The 18,207-nt window shown below is 32.9% G+C and overlaps 1 protein-coding gene across 2 annotated transcripts; it reads right to left on the bottom strand.

The window, feature by feature from the left end:
• Nucleotides 1–1,541: 1,541 nt before the first annotated feature.
• On the bottom strand, nucleotides 1,542–10,225 carry LOC115725502 (uncharacterized). Of its 2 annotated transcripts, none has more exons than XM_061117117.1 (5): nucleotides 10,083–10,225; nucleotides 3,317–3,417; nucleotides 3,102–3,216; nucleotides 2,899–3,013; nucleotides 1,542–2,696 (listed from the first exon to the last, which is right to left on the bottom strand). In XM_061117117.1, the coding sequence occupies exons 1-5, from the start codon at nucleotides 10,128–10,130 to the stop codon at nucleotides 1,762–1,764; spliced, it is 1,314 nt and encodes a 437-aa protein (XP_060973100.1). In that variant the 5' UTR covers nucleotides 10,131–10,225; the 3' UTR covers nucleotides 1,542–1,761. The 2 variants fall into 2 exon arrangements, with proteins under 2 accessions (XP_060973100.1, XP_030510908.1); XM_030655048.2 differs by having other exon boundaries at nucleotides 3,317–3,806; nucleotides 10,083–10,216.
• Between the last annotated feature and the right edge of the window lie 7,982 nt (nucleotides 10,226–18,207).

Here is an 18,207-nt window from a genome sequence, read left to right as displayed (position 1 = left end):
TTCCTTAAGTTTATTCTCACTCTCCTAACAATGGTACCACCAAAAGCACAGCAGAACAGAACAGTCATGACTTCTTTGCTTTGTTCCTCCACTCAAGAAAAAAAAAAAAAAATCTCATTCACCATCCTCCACGCCTTTGCCAATGTCATGGTGACATTTTTGTCTTTACCATCAAAAGTTGGGGTCACAACAAGAAATATCAAAATCTCCAAGTTTCATTTTCTCTAATATTTTTCTTCATTCCCATTCTAATTTTATATATATCTTTAAAAGTTTTCTTATTTAGGATGCAAAGGTTCCCCTCTCCTAAGTCCTACCAGCTTAAAAACAGAAGTCAAGAAATAAATATTACTGGGTTTTGATTCAACAGTTGAAAAATCATCCTCAAACTCTTTAAGATGGCATTTTATACGAAAACAACCGAAAGACATTGGATTTCCTTTCAAAGTTACAATGTATGAATAGAGCAGCATTAGCATTAGCAATACTCTTCATGAAATTTAACACTTTTTGGCCACAAAGATCACATGAAGAGAAACCAAGATTAGCTTTTTTTGATAAGTAAACCAAGATTAGCTTAAAATACACTTCTTAGTAGATCTTTTCATACACTTTGGATCACACTTGTTCTTCTTGCTAAAGAATAAAGAAACATTGGGAGTTCCACATAGAAAGATTACATTTATCAAGAATAACAATCCACAACAAAATCAAAATCCACAATTTCCAAACAGTGTATTTCTTATACAATATACATCATTAACCCAAAGGAAATCGAATTTAATATGCATAGATCACAAGAAAAGTCAAGTCATCAGTAAACCAAATAACAATTCAAATTTAAGCTCTAAATATTGTAATTGGCCATAACTACTTCATTTTAATTAAGAATACACATTGCAACCACAAGAAACTCCTATTGTCAAAAATAAAGTCCTCAAAAATTCATAATGTTATTAACTACAGAAATCTATTCCTACTGTAATAAGCTACAACCCATCCTTATTTTTCTTTAAAAGAATTTATTTTTTCAATCCCCAATCATTCAACTGGAAGAGTTTTAATTGAAACATCTAGAATTAGGAACAGAAATATCTACTACAACAGTTCATAAATAGTTTGTAAATTTGCCTTCAGTGGGTCTATAAGAAATCCTAAAGAGAGGATCAATAAAGCAGGTTTATAAGCAATCCTAATAGTGCAAGATCATTAGCAACTACTAAAATCTTGAATTATTAGCAACTGCTTAACGTTCTTTATCTATGACAGTCAATAAAAAATTCACAATCAAGTTTCCCCAGATGTATCATGACAAATTCTTCTAATTACAGAGTACATTCATGAATGCCATAAAGTGTACCACGAATATACTCCTGCAATGTGTTTCAATATAGTTTATTCTGATCCTTGTTAGAGAGATCCTAATGTCCTTTATCATTTTATGGTTTCATGTCATCTGAAAAACACTTTTTTTTTTTTCATTTTTACTTGATTAAAGTATTTATTAATGTTTAAACTTGATATCAACTAAACGTTGAGCATGAAGTCTCAAACTAGTGCTTGTGCATTTGTCACTAACTATTTGTGGGAATGAAACTAAAATGTCATTTACAACTTAAGTAGCTCCCATCTTTCCAATGAAGCTTGCATCTCAAAATCAACTTCTAATAAAATAGTTATCACAGAGGAATTCAACAAGAGAGGTCAACAGAACTCAGATCATAAAGCATATATACTACAACAAGGAACAAAAGAAATCGCCTACGAACCTGGCCTCGTAAGTCGACTACTAAACCAGTTGGATGGGACATCTGGTTGCCAGCAAAACTGCCCATCCTCCTCATGCCTACTAAATGGTTCCTTACCCTTTGGTATGGGTGCCTTTATAGTCTGGCCTTCACCCCCTGAACTCCACGTTCTTGAACTGGATTCAGAGGGATCACAAGTTGACTTGCCAGGAAAGAAACAGAATTCCTGGCTTATGAATGGGCGTCTTTCATTCAACTTGGCCCCCTCCCGAGAACAGCTGTCTACATCTTCCGTTTCAGTGGCTAACCTTTTCTCAGTATTCCTAACTTGATTTGAAAAGCTACCCAGCCTTAAAGACAAATCCCAGCCTGCTTCTCGTCTTCGTTTCTCCCGGGCGTCGACCGCATTCATTTGTGGAATCACGTTTGAAGCATTTTCAGTATTCTTGCGAGAGAAACATTTATGTATAGTAGGCTCAGCAGTTGATGTAGTGACTGGTGTACCAACATAAATTGTATTATAATGTAACTTTTCTGGAATCTGAGAGCCTGATTGGTACTCTTCCTTTTGATAATGAGTTCCATAATACAATGGATACACTGAACCAGTGCTCAGTGTGGTGTTAGTGGTCATTGTTGTTACTTGGTTATGGCCAATAGGAATATTCTTGTGTAAAAGGGAAAGACTCCGAGGAGAAGTTAGGTTATCATTTCGGTTTATGTGGATGCTTGAATTAGGAGGAAATTTCACAGAGTTTGCAACTGGGGTCCTTACAAAATTCGTTTGACTCCCTGAGTGAATTGGCAATATATGAGGCTGCCTCTCATCAGTAGTTTTAGTAACTGCCGAGAATGGTTCCTGCGTTCTTGGGGTAAGGTAATTCCTGGGGTTACAGTGACGTTGGCTTCTTGAAGCCCTTACCGGAACACAACCCAGATTAAGAGCAGCTGAACAACAAAAATAACTAAAATAAATAAAGGGCATAAACTATTGCACCTCTATGAGACATCAGATAAGTAATCAATACTAGCTAAAATATATGTACAAGAAATTGATAATACACATTTAAAAGGAGAACAGATAAACTACCAAATATCAACGTGTCACTGTTTAAGCTACCAAATACAAGCCTATAATACACTGTGGTACCTTCAACACAAGGGGGCAAAAGGTCTCCAGTTTCAGTGGTTTCCTCTCTCCGGATAATGGTGTTAATAGCATCATTGACTCTTTCCCATAGTGTATCTGGATTTGTGTACTCAGCCTGAGCAGTTAAACTAATGCAATATGAGTAAAGCAATAAACAAACAAGTTTCAACCAGAGATCTAGTATACAAAAACCAAGACAAAACCTCGGAGTTGGCTTTTGAGTACATAATTTCTTCTGCTTTCAAAACCACAACAGGTAGCTTCTCTTGCCATTCCTTGTTCTTTTTAGTGGAAGAGCTATGAGCTTCATTGACAACCCTAATCAAACACATGGCGGGCAATCAGCAAAATGTACAAAAACAACACCCACATCGCGACAAAATAGAAATAAAATACCACAACAGAGAAAACCCAGAACCTGAAAATCTGCTGAATAATAGAACCTCTCATGGGTTGATGTCGATCGCTGTGCCAAGCTCGCCTCACACACTCGTAGGGTCTTGGTCCTGGTCTCGGCATCTTTACAAACAGCTTAACCCTTTGAGACAGAATAATGGAAGAAAAAAAAAAAGCTAGCAAGCCCAAATAAGAAAAGAGGGAAAGGAGAGCAAATAAAGAAACAGTTTCCTTTCAAGGTTTAAAGGAAAACCCAGTTGAGCTTTCTACATGGGCATTGATGGGATGAAGCAAAGGTCTGGTCTTTCTCTTGGTAACTCACTCAACCTTTGAGTTGTGCAAAGTTGAGAATAATCGGAGAGTTTTTCATAGGCACAAGTAGCAGTAGAAGAAGAAGAAGAAGAAGAAGAGTAGCTTTCCCATTCCTCTTTAGTGTTGCCCAATAATTTAGAAAGTTTACCATAGTTCAGTGTCCAATCCGGGGCTCTTTGTGTCGGGTTGAAGGGTTACCTCTTTGGGAAATAAAAAATTAAAAATGAGATCCTTTTGGTCTTAGTGTTATTGTCATGTAAAATTTCTCATTTTGAAACTAAGCGTGATTTACAATAACATACGTTTGATTAGAAAGAGAATATTCATTCAACTAAGATAAGTTTATATGACACGTCATCATACATAATAATTACCTAGGCAATTCTCTCAAAAACACAAAAAGTGAGAGATGGAGAGACTTTTCCCCCTCAAACATTAGGGTTTGGTTATATACCTATAGCATTCTTAGATTTACAATGTTAAACCTAATGATGTGTGTACACAGTTAGTTATGTAATTGATTACCATGTTGTGAATATAATATACCATTGCAGCATTGCCCTATCTTTAGTATTACTTACCCTTTTGCATTGCCGTTTGTGAAGTCCTTGACTAGTTAATGAAGGAAAGTGTTTAAAATGTTAGATGAGAATGATAAAGTTTGGGGACTAATTAAGTAGTTTTTAAGTTAAAGTGATATGATAACTATTAAAATATTAGGCTTAGTTCTTCAAATGATAATGAAGATTTTGAGTTAAAAGTGTACTCAAATATTATGTAAGTCAATTTGACAATTTTGTATCCTCCTTATTATTCTCGCTTAATTATAAATGATATAATTAGAATTAAGATTTTCTGTTAAAAGATAGTGTTTCATAGTTAAATCAATTTAATTGTGACACTAATTAATTTCAACATTTTGAGGAAAAAAAAAACTATCTAGATAGTTAATAGAGTCTAAGAAAAATAATTATTTGGAGTTATCACATTTAAATTGATTCTATGGGACACCAATTTTTAATAAATAGTCTTAATTCTAACATAGTATCAAGATGGAAAATTAAAATCAAGGGAAAAAAATTCTTTATACATCTTTCTTACCCAATAATGCCCATTTAGTTTTTTAGGTTGAAGAGGTAGCAAAAAATAGCTAAACAACTGAAGAAATCCAGGAAGTCTCTCACTAATTCAGCAAGTATCTTCTTCAAGCCCAAGCGCCTTCTTAGACAAATCGTGGGCAATAGTGTTGGCTGTCTGGCGATGTGACTAAACTGAACATTCTATTGAAATATATTTTACCAGGATCTAGATTTACTAACAGATATGTTGATTAACACCCTAAATATGAATTTTTAAAAATAATAGAATTAAACACACATAAAGTTTAAGAAATCTTACATCGGTGGCACCGGAATAATCTGTCTCATTCCACTCAGATCTCTAACCCTTGTTCCTTTCGCGAATCCTGTACCTTCTTTTTTCTTCCTGGGATCGAAGTAGGATTTTTCTCAGGGTTCCCCTCGGTAGGGTACCGTATAGGGCTTGGTTCCCTGGTCTTGGGCCTCTGAGTGCTTGGCGAAGACTCTTCTTGTGTTTCCTCTGGTCCCGCGGGGATGGCCTTGGGATGTATATGTATTCTAGCCGTTTCCATAGCTTTTTGCATCGCGACCATTATCTCTTGCATCTTCTTATTCTGCTCTTTTTGGACAGCCAGTTCGGCTTCATGATCAGTCGCATTTTTCCTTAAGACCAGCTTTTCAGTATAGCTACCTTCGTCATAGGTGTCGTACCCTTCAAAGTTTTCTTCATATTCCTCATCGTTCGCCTCATCTCGTTCCTTAGAGCCCACATTTTCTCGTGAGGCCACTTCTTTGCCTTCTGGGTTTTGAATATCTCGAGGAGGACGAGGTTGGCGTGTGTTGTTTCGAGTTTCCACCATTGCTATTTCTGATTCTTTGACTGTTGTCTTCTTAACAACGCTTATGACAGCTCTCAATGAAAGCACCAAAATATTGACCGAGTTTTCGACAACCAATTAGATGAGATAATGATGAGAGCTGTGGAATAATTAATGCAGGTGATTTTTACGTGGTTCGGGCATTAATGTGTCATAGTAAACGAGTCTTTTTTTATTAATGAGAGTTCTTATACAGGGAGGGCCCGTTTGGTACGCAGGATTGGACTGGATTGGACTGAAAAGGATTGGACTGGACTGGACAAGATTGGATTATGCTGAAAGTAATCCTGTGTTTGGTTTAAGAATGGACTGGACTATTTTATTTATTTCCTTTTAGAAAAAAAAAAACTTAAATTAAATAAAAATATATAATAATAAATTAAAATTAAAATATATAATAATAAATAAATATAAATAAATAATTCGTAGCAAAAAAAATAATATATCATATATAATTAAGAATATATCATAAATATATAATAAAATATTTTGTCATATTTTTTATTTAATAAATAATTAAAATAGCAAAATAAAAAATACTTGAATAATATAAAATTTTTTATCTTAAACACTAATTTAATCACTAATTTAATATAAATATTAATTTTTTAAAATATTTATATAAATTTTTTAGTAATTTAAAAATAATATATAATTTTATTGTCATATTTTTTTCTTAAAATCAATTCAAGTAACTATTATTTAATTAATAATATTCTAAATTTTAAAAACTTATGTATAATAATTTAAAATTATACATTTTCACTAATTTTAATGAATAAGTTTTTGATAAAAAAATGTATAAATAAATGTGAGATAATTATTTTCTTTAAATTCTTATTAAATTTAAAATATATTAATAAAATTTAAATTAAAAAAACGATAAAAAAAAAACTCTCACCTGCATGGGATTATTTATCCCACCCTGCTGGATGGGATAAATAATCCCAGACAGATGAGGTTAACTGGATTAGTTATCCAGAGTTCTAACATGTCCAAACACTGGATTGGACAAATTAGCCTGTCTAATCCAATCCAGTCCTGCGTACCAAACGGGCCCGGAATGTTCTTGGTGAGTTCTCTCTCTCTCTTTCATTTTTTTATCTATTTTCCCATTTTGTTCAAGGGTATTTATAGAGTTTGGTAAGAATCACTAAAAAGGGATTACTTATCTTTGAGTGCCAGCCATGTATGTGCACAAGTTTCTAAGAGATGTAAAATAGGGTATACATGACCTATGCTGTAGGTATCATAGGGATTAGGTGAGAGTAATCTTTATCCTTCATTGATTGATGTGATTCTTCATAATGGAGCCGTCACTAGACCCTTTAATTTGATTATTGTGTAATCGGCGTAAACGAAGCTTACACAATCTGTCATGTCCTCTTATGGGCGTTCTAAGACGTTTCCCCCATGCCGCATCAAATACGAAGTGTCCGTTCGAACAGGTTCTCTCTCTCCCGGATATGCTTTGCTGTATTTCTACCTCCTAGAGAGGAGAGACATGCTTTATGTGCTTCTACAGGGGCTCACTCCCTGAAGTGCACCTGCCCGTCTACACATGACTTAGCTGATTTCGTGGGTGATGTGTCCTTGAGATCCACGTGTCACACACAGTCGCGGTCTCATATTTTAGGAAAAATCCGAGGCAACAAAGTATATAACTTCACTTAAATAAAGAATGAATAAAAAAAATATGTGAAAAAATAAAAAAAAATAAAAAAAATCATAGAATAAAATGACGTTACCTCATATTTTAGGCTTACAAATATCTATTATATATAAAATGTGGCTATATAACAGAATTCTTGCTTTATGAGAAATTATTGGGTGACCTTTTTTTAAATAAAAAAAATAACAAATTATTAGATGTTGCCACGTAAAGGTTCAGCATCCATGTAGTCAGTTAAACCTAAATATAATTAATCCACCTAAAATGTTGCAATTAATAATAAATTTGTTCATATTGTTTATTTTTTTATTAAAAATTATTTTCAAATTTTGATATTTAGAATTACTTAAATTTTAAATATTATTTTAAATTAAATTTAAATGTTTTGATAGTTTAACCAGATGAGCATTTTCATTAATTCCGAAGATAAATTTAGGACGAATAATAATTTTTTTTTAATTACTATTACAAAGTATAATAGTAATTTTTGTTTTTATTTAAATCACTATTATGCTTTCAAATTTCAATGATTATCACTACATTGAATATTATTAATTTTAAAATTATGACATTAAAAAAAACTAAAAACTAAAATAAAATTAACATACGTGACTTGGCACGTAACATCTATCTAGTATATATATATAAAGATGTATAATTAATTACTTATTTTCTCTAAAAAAAATATATGTATATATAAGTATATTTGATTTTCTTATTTAATTTTTATAAATAATGTTTGGAAAAATCGTGTATAATTTTTTTAGTTATATAATATTTCTTAATATTTACATAAAATAATAAAAATAAAATGATTCTTTCTATTACTAAATTATTCATTTAAAATAAAAATTAATCTTAAAAATAAATATAAGTAAATAAATCTAAATATACAATAAATATATTTTTTGAACTATAAATTAAAATTACTAATTTCTTTTTAGTTTATTAAATCTTTTTAAAAAAGTTTGAAGATTACTTTTATAAATAAAAAAAAAAATAAAGTAGCTTTTTTACACTATATTATTCATCTGAAATAAAAATAATATTTTTTTAGAAATAAATTATCTGAACACCATATATATAATATAATATAAGTAAATAAACTTAAATATATAAATGATATATTAGTTGAACTATAAATTTTTTATTAGTAGAGTAAGACATTAATCAATCACTGTTAAAATAAATTAAAACTAATATTAAGTTACATTAAAGTTAGAAAATAAGATTTTTATTTATAAACTTCATGAACAATACCTAAAGTATTTTTAAATAATATGTAATTTTTTAATAAATTAGTAAAAAAATGATATAATTTTTCTCTTTAGTGACAGCTTAAAGCTCTCAAAAATTATAAAAATACAATAAAAAAAATGTAAGATATAACTTTTAAAATCTCCTTTATATAAAATATATATAGATTCATTATAAGTTTAGGAGACATTAACATAACAAAAAAAATTTCACCCATGCCATAAATTCTATTCACCCACCAATTTTGATTTTCTTTCTTTCTTTCTTTATTTATTTATTAAAAAGACTTACCCATCAATCAAATAAAAATGTCCAAAGAGAATACTAAATGTAACCTCAGTTTAGGTAGTGAGTTTTATAACAAACAAACAACACTGTCTTGGACTGTTGTTGACACTATCCTGACACCTCCTTGGGCATTATGCCTTATGGCCCTTCCCCACTCATTCATGTCTTGTCCTATATTGAAAATGGCTGTACAATCACAAAAGTTGTTCTGAACACTATTTTCATTTCTATCTAATTTTTTGTGTAGTTCAGCAATCCAACATCCCTAAACATCTTCACTTTCATTATAATCTCTTTTGAAAACTCAGCATACTTGTCACTTGAAAACTTTTCAATGGGTAAAGAGAAAAGAAGGGTCAAGTTTTGAATTTGTTTATAGTACAATACAAATCCATTGTTTTTAACTTGCTATAGGCCTAATTTACCTAAACTTATCTAAAAAAAAATAATAAAAGAAGAGAAAGACTTACATTGCTCTTTACTCTTGTTGAGATGAAACTTAAAAGCAAAAGTAAAATAGAGTTTTGTGGTTAGGCAGAGTTTAGAGCATGGTCCATGACCATGTTACTCTTAATAAATGGCTCTTGAAAGTACACCTTTTATTTTTTTCCTTTTCAAATAATTTGATGCTAATTACTAAAGATATTGTTGATCAAAACTTTTTAACTCGTTGATTTGATGTTTTACAAATATCTTGAGAATACCTTTCTTGCATTCCCCAACCACCAATATGATGCTTTAGTAATCTATTGTATACTTGCATTCCCTCCCACCAATGTATGAGTGGGTAGGGATTATTTGATTTGAATATAAGGTTTAAAATCAATTTTATTTTTGAATTTATTGGAAGTGATAAAATATTTATTGAATTTTATTGGCAATGAAATCTTCTGATTTGAAATATTTAATAATCATTATGAATTATTCTCAAGTTTGTAACAATCTTTTCATAATTTTGGACAAATTCATAAAAGATACTTATGCAATTATGTTAATTTTATGGTTGAAATCTTAAGAGCTTGTTAATTCATCATCAAGGGAACCAAGATTAGTCATTCCAAAAAACATCACGTATTCCTTAGGAATAGAGTCCAACTAAATTCCCCATCGTGAAGAGATATTTACATAAAATATGAATGTTAAGAATTTTTTTTCCAATTTTCGATGAAACATATATGTGTTAATAAATAATGAGCATCAAAACAAAAGGAAAGATTAACGTTAACAATTATGCTCAATCTAAAACAATACAAAATCATCTTATTTAAGGCATCAAAGATATATAATAAAATGCACTCTTACCTTGAAGTAATGGCCATAAATTCTTATGTTCACTTGTGCTCTTCCCATTCATTTAATGTTCACATCAAAGAAAGACAAAGTGTGCAAGAGTTTGATGAACACTACTCTTACATTCTCTCAATAAACTAGCCACACCCACTTCAGCTCTCTCTATTTTCACCAATCAAGAGCGCATCCCTTTTATGAGGAATTATAGGCCATTCGGGCCTACATGCCCAATTTGGAGAAAATTAGTTGTCTTGGCCCAATAAGCTAACCAAAGATGTTTTATAGTGTGTCTATGGGCCCCGAGCATGTTAGTATGTTATGTCCATTCCATTATGGCCCGATGGTAATACCATGCATTACCGATTATATATAGTTATCATTATTTGCTAATACTGACATTGAGTGAGCGACACTTAATTATGTCAGTCTACATAAAATGTAATCAAACTTGTCTCGTGTATAGAAACACAGGTTCATCAAACTGTCTCGATCCTTTATCTTTATTTGTCCACATATAGAGTTTCTTACCATATTATGGCCAATAGTATATCATTAATAATAACAGCGGAAGCAACAAGATGAGGGATAAACCCACTTGTCCCATAATTTAAAAAAAAAAAAAAACCTTGTCTAATGGCAGCTTAAAACTTCAATATATGTAGCTTTATTTACTTATCAACAATAATAGCTAGGAGAGACATACATATTAAACTAGATATTCTCAATAAAACCTTCGAGATAATCATCTTCTCTTATATGATTAAAGTCCAAGATTATCAAATGCAATGTCTCATATTGTCTCATAATATTAAAACTCCTTAAATAGCCTTAAATGTAAATCATTATTCAGTCACAACATTCATGAGGATATTCAGAATAAAATGATTTGATCCATTGAATCTCAGTATCTTGAGAGTTGCTGGGAAAGACTAGTCTCATATGGTCTCTTTAGAAAACATCTAACATGGTTGTGAATATGGAATTATGTTTGTGATTATATTAGTCCATACAAGATTCTAATATCTCTCCCACTTGGACAAATATAATCAACAAACACCATATTAAACTCCATCATGCAATAGGCGGTTAAATAAATTATGTATGATATCATATCGATAGGATATGTATACTACACATAATTTAGTCTAGGAGACATTTAAATATAATAACAACCATTAAACCAAGCTGCATGCAGTACAACAATTAAGACCATATATCAGTCTTATTGTGTACTTGTCACTTTGAAAAACAATGTATGATATCATATTGATAGGATATGTATACTATACATAATTTAGCTTGGGAGACATTCAAATATAATAACAACCATTAAACCAAGATGCATGCAGTACAACAATTAAGATCATATATCAGTCTTATTGTGTACTTGTCACTTTGAAAAACAATACACATAAAAAGTGATTGCATATTATAATGCATGCATGGATTAATCTCTTTAGGTGTTTTCCACTTTAAAGCTTTCTAAAACATAAAAGCTTTCAAACTTTGATGAGTCAAAACTTTGGGAGACTATGTTTAAGATATTTAACAAAGGAGTAATGAATACTCGATATCTCTCAAAATTTTATACTTGGTACTGTAGATCATGAAAACTTTATGGACAAACAGCTTACATGATCAGCATGTGCTTTATCCTTAGATAAGACAAGGCTTTAATTCGTTTATTCTTTCTATTTGTTGTCTAATTATACCTTAGCCACCTTCAAAATTAGTAGCAACAACGATGCGACATAGAGTACACATGCATCAATTCACTATCTTGAATACATCGTGTTTACGAGCATTCACAAATAACACGATTATTACATCACAATAGACAATTATGATCATACATCTATTGTAATATTAATACAAAAATTTGTCCACTTATGATCTATGTCTTATCTTGATCCTCAAGCATAAGAATGTAGTAATAGAAGATTCACAAGTTTCACCGAAACTATTCCTAGGCACAATGCCAACGTGCTAGTCTCCTGAACTCATCATTGTGAAACGAACATAGGAATATCATGCCCAGAAAAAATTCCGAAGCGATTCCACCCTCATAAAAAAAATTGGCAATAAGAATCGATCGACACATACATACCTCACTAAAATCAACTGACATCCCTCGCAATACTCCCACTGAGCATGCAGTAACTTGGCATCTTTAAATTCAAATGTGATTTCAAGATTTATTAGTTTCGAGGCTTAGTCAAATTTTCTAATGAGAGATTGATATGACAAAACATATTACAGTCCCATCTGACAACTAAGTAGTAGAGGTCTTAGGATTTCTTAAAGCTAAAAGAAAATATCTTAGAGCAGTGCCACTATGTGAAAACAAGGACTATGCAATATGCTCGTTTTCTTAGCTTTCTCAATGATCTATCAACAGATTCGATCAGGTCATGCTAGAGTCGTTCAAACAAAAAAAAATATGACTCTTATGAAAGTAAGGACAACTATTTCAAATGTCATAACAAAAAAAAAAGCAGTTAATTCACTACTGATATGGTAGAAAAGATTGTGTGGTTCATGACAACTAATGCGATCCTACACCATCTAAGCATCCTACCTAGTAATAAAATCATCGACAGGATGACATTGCATGTATGGATCTTAGTATTAATTATAATTGATACAGAAAAAACTATTAACATGAATCACAATTTTTGATAATTGACATATGAAAACTTACGACAAGTAAGTATAACACATTCAATAAATAATTTTAATCTCGTAATTATCAAATAAAGCCAATTGCGCATTTTTAAAATTTCTAACATCGAAAATAAATGCAGATAATAAATTCTATAATATATGCGCTAACTATAATTAATATGCGCTAACTATATTTTATTACACGTTATCCATAGTGTATGCCGAAAAAGAATTTATAATAATAAAATTCACAAAATTACGAAAGGAATACTGCTGCCTCAGATTTTTCCCAAAATACGTGGCAGCGGCTGCGTGCAACACGTAGATCTCAAGAGCATCCACTCACAACAATTGGTTAAGTCATAGATAGAGAAGTGCACCTCACGGAGTGAGCCTCCCGGGGAGGAGCATAAAGCACGCCTTTACTCTTCGGGAGCTGGAAATATAACAATGCATCTCCGGGAGGAAAAAAGCTTGTTCGAGCAGTCATTTCGCATTTAATGCTGCATGGGGGAAACGTATCAGAACCTCCATAAGAGGATTTGACTGATGGCGTACGCCTCTTTTACAGCGATTACACGATAATCAACGAGTCTAGTGACGACTCCATTATGAAAACTTACATCAATCAAGGAAGGATAAAAGATTCTATTCACCTAATCCTTAAGATACCTACGACATAGGTCATGTATGTCCTATTTTGTATCTGCTAGGAATTTGTGCCCCTAAGGGGTTGACACTTTAAGACAAGTGATCCCTTTCTAGTGATTCTCCCAAAAAAAACTATAAATTAAATACCCCAAAAATAGAACGTAAAAGGGGTCGATCAATCAATTAAGGAATTGAAGGGAGTAAAGAAGAGAGAGAGAGAGAGAGATTTACTAAGAACATTCTCTGTAAAAAAACACTCTCATAAATAACAAAGACTCGTGGAAAGTTTGCCGCCTTGAGTCGATTCATTTCCCGGTCAACTGACAAGTGTATCCCGTTCTTCAATATTTTGAAGAAATGTCAAAAATTCGCGTGGACTAAAGAATGCAAGGAGGCATTCAAAAAACTAAAAGAGCACATGGCCAAACCACGAGCATTGTCAAAACCAGTTCACGGAGAGGACTTGTTATTATACTTGTTTGTTTTTTAGAACGCTGTCAGTGCGGTCCTGGTCTGGGAAGAGGACAAGGTCCAGCATCCGGTGTACTATGTAAGCAAGCGCATGATAGGAGCCGAGACGCGGTATCCTTTAATCGAGAAATCAGTTTTTTGCCTCCTGATGGCTTCGAGGAAATTGAGACCCTACTTCCAGGCCCATCCCATTAAGGTACTTACAAATCATCCGCTTCGGCAAGTCTTGCAGAAGCCTGAAGCCTCAGGAAGACTCCTTAAATGGGCCATGGAATTGAGCCAGTTCGATATACACTACGTCCCGCGCATTTCCATAAAGGGACAAGCCCTGGCAGACTTCATAACGGAATGTAACGAAGCAGATGCCAGCTCCAATATGTCAGCCCCACGAATGCCGGCATGGAAGGTGTTCATGGATGGGCGTCAAATGAAAATGGATCTGGAGCTGGGATAGTAATGATATCACCAGACGGACTCCGGCTCCAGGCCGCCCTGCGCTTCACGTTTCCAGCTTCCAACAATGAAGCTGAATACGAAGCACTAATCAGGACTAAGATTGGCCAAAGTTGTGGGGCCTGCAAGGGTAGAAGTATTCAGCGATTCACAGTTAGTGGTCAACCAGGTATCAGGGGAATACCAAACGCATGGAGAAAAAATTGCCGCTTACGTAGCAATTGTCAGAGAACTGCTCCAAGAGTTCACAGAGTACAAAGTGGAGAGGATCCCATGAGAAAAAGAACGCTCACGCGAATTGTCTGGCCAAGGTAGCCTCGGACAGTGAAATAGAAAAACTGGGGGTGGTACCTGTTGAACACCTCACGGAGCCAAGCATTAAAGCCAAAGAAACGGTAGCTACAAATGAGCAAGGACCGAGTTGGATGGACTCCATCATCAAATACGTAACGAAAGGAGAATTGCCTCATGAAAGGGCTGTATTCAGGAGGTTACAGTATCAGGCACATCGATACGTAATGATGGATAATATCCTTTACCGGAGAGGGCTCAACATGTCGTACTTAAGGTGTGTGTCGGACCCTGAAGCTAGAAGGATCATGTAGGAGGTCCATGAAGGGTTCTGTGGAGATCACACCGGAGGTCCGAGTTTCTCAAAAAAAATACTGAGACAAGGATATTTTTGGCCAACAATGAAGAAAGATTGTGTGAACTACGTTCTAAAATGTGATTCGTGCCAAAGATTTGCGAACATACCGAGAGCCTCGCCCAACGAAATTACTCTAGTGACTAGCCCCTGGCCCTTTGCGGTGTGGGGGATAAATCTCATTGGGTCCTTACCAACAGGAAAGAGAGGGGTAAAGTATGCGATAGTGGCCGTAGACTACTTCACAAAATGGACGGAGGCCAAACCTATGAAGACCATAACTGCTAAGAAAGCATTAGACTTTATTATCAAATATATCGTGTGTCGATACGGCTTGCCTCATAAAATAGTCTCGGACAATGGAAAGCAGTTTGACTGCGGAGAATTCCCAAACTTCTGCAACCAACACTGTAATGCCCTAATCTATAGGGACGCCACGTGTGATTTTATAAACTAGTTTAATACTAATAGAATAATTAATTATTAAAAACCGTGATAATATTAAAAACTTGACTAAAATAAAACACTAAACACGGACATTATAACGACATAAAAAAGTGTGTTCCGGGAATCCCTGTTATAAAAAGTTTTGCTAAAGAAATATATACGACAACCATTTAAACATAAAATCAAAATACACAGCAGATACAGCCAGTCCAAAACAACGCCTGCCAACTCGGCACGCAGGCCAGTGAGGTCAATATGTACATTGCTGGAGAAGACTGCCACCTCATGGTTGATCTAGCTTTTCTTTGCCTTTACCTGCACCACATAGCACCCGTGAGTCATAAGGACTCAAGCAAGAAAAGTAATAATAACAATCATATAGTTTATTATTCGAATATTGTCATTTATACACAATAAGAATCAAACCATCACACCTTGTTCATAAGATGAAATCCAAATCACTACTGGCATCTGCCACGAATAAACATTAGTATACAGATATTTGGTAGTACAAAACCATTATACCAATAATGGAATTCATATTCATTTATTCATATAAATAATATTTATGTTACCTCATAAAGAAACCATCTTCATGACATCATGTTGCCTAATCAGGCAAGTCGATGCTTTAATCTGATGATCTTGTATTGTATCGCCTAATCAGGCAAGCCCGTGCCATAGCCTGGCACCCATATGTCGCATAACTGCATCACCTAATCAGGTGAGCCTATGCCAAAAACCTGCACCCATATATCATATAATTGCATCACCTAATCAGGTGAGCCCGTGCCACAATCTGGCACCAATATATCGCATCGTCTAATTAGACGAGCTCGTACCTACGCCCGGTACTTATCATGTCACTGACGCCCGTACTTACGCCCAGTACGTCGCCAGGAAAATTGCATCACCTAATCAGGTGAGCTCGTACCTACACTCGATACTCATCATATATCATTGACGCTCGTACTTACGCCCAATACGTCGCTAAGAAAATTGCATCACCTAATCAGGTGAGCCCATATATCACATGCATAATATTATTATATTATCAATACTCAACCAATCAATCTTTTCAATATATAACAATATTAACTATATCTCAATATTAATCAATTCATAACAATACTAATTGCATTACATACAACGTACTATGCAGTATAATATACTTTTTAATATATAGCAATATTAACTATATCTCAATATTAATCAATTCATAACAATACCAATTGTATTACGTACAACGTACTATGCAGTACAATATATTTTTTAATATATAACAATATTAACTATATCTCAATATTAATCAATTCATAACAATATTAATTGTATTACATACAACGTACTATGCAGTACAAAATACTTTTCTTACCTTTAATCCAGGTTCATACATTTCGGCCAACTCAAGTGGAGAACTATCCCCGATGATCTCGGCCCTATGTCACAACAACGGTAAACCAATAAGTGTTTATCCAAAAACACTGCTTAATATTCACATAAGACAATCTAGGGTTTTCTACCAAACCCCGCGGTATAAATACATTAAAATAAAACTTATATTTTGGCTCTAAAACATACATCATATTGTAGAGCTTGTCGCAAGCTTCGAAACAGTATATAGAATATCCAAAACGGATACCCGAGTCAAAAGTTATGACAAAAATACGATTTCTGATCTCTTAGAAATTTTTAAAAACTATAAAACTCAAAAATCCTAATTTTCGCACTCATCGAAACACTACCAAAACTTATCCAAATCACTCCAAACTTCACAGGGCCCATATATACCATAAATATTACCATCCTTACGTAACAGAAATAAAAATCGACCCCTTAAATGAAAAATGCCATTAACGTTCGGACTAAGCTTTAAAAAGTTCCAAACTCGATTTCTAACTCAAATTCAACAAGAAAATATCGGAACTAATCCCATGACTACCCGAGAACAATTCTATAAGGTTAGAACCTTCATAACTATTCTAATTCACAAAATCCCTATACGAAACTAATTATTTTTAAACATAAAATGAAATTAAATCATACCTTAAGTTTTCATTTTTCAAGGATTTGCTATCCTGCTACTACCGGAGCTTATATCGCTAAGTTTTGGATTGAAAATCGAAAAAAAAAAATGAATAAAGGAGGAGAAGATTTTGTCGAAGGGAGAGAACGAGAGTTTCGTTCCTTCGTTCGTTCGTTCGTTTTGTTATAGATATGTTAATATATCTTACTATGATAAAAGTGTGGTGTTTGTGTGATAATTTTAATGACAATAATGCCCTTATATTTTATATACTCTCACTCACCTATTTATACCCTTATATCTTTTTTTATGTACAATTGTCAATCTAATTAGTCAGTCAACTATCATTTACATTTTTTATATATATTTAGCTGGATTTACTTTTATATCTGAACCTTATTTATCTTATTTATTTTTTTCACTTATTTCTTCTTATAAAAATAAAAAAATATATATTATTATGCATAGTATTAGTTATAGTGTTACTTATAGTGTTGGTTATATCTCATATATCTTACTATTATAAAAGTGTGGTGTTTGTGTGATAATTTTAATGACAATAATGCCCTTATATTTTATATGCTATCACTCACCTATTTACACTCTTATATCTTTTTTATGTACAATTATCAATATGATAGGTTAGTCAACTATTATTTACTTTTTTTTATATATATATTTAGCTAGATTTACTTTTATATTTGAACCTTATTTATCTTATTTATTTTTTCCACTTATTTCTTTTTATAAAAATAAAAAAAAAATGATATATTATTATG

The sequence above is a fragment of the Cannabis sativa genome, chromosome 6 (genome assembly GCF_029168945.1).
Source record: "Cannabis sativa cultivar Pink pepper isolate KNU-18-1 chromosome 6, ASM2916894v1, whole genome shotgun sequence".
NCBI lineage: Eukaryota > Viridiplantae > Streptophyta > Magnoliopsida > Rosales > Cannabaceae > Cannabis > Cannabis sativa.
The sequence above is the reverse complement of the archived record's forward strand: the minus strand, read 5'-3'. Positions and strand labels throughout refer to the sequence as shown.

Coding starts and splice junctions, on each gene's coding strand:
- LOC115725502 (XM_061117117.1), bottom strand. CDS start 10,130: ATGGGAAGAGCACAAGTGAACATAAGAATTTATGGCCATTACTTCAAG. Junction 3,217..3,316: donor ATTATTCAGCAGATTTTCAG/GTTCTGGGTTTT, acceptor GTGTTTGATTAG/GGTTGTCAATGAAGCTCATA. Junction 2,697..2,898: donor TTTGCCCCCTTGTGTTGAAG/GTACCACAGTGT, acceptor TTTGTTGTTCAG/CTGCTCTTAATCTGGGTTGT.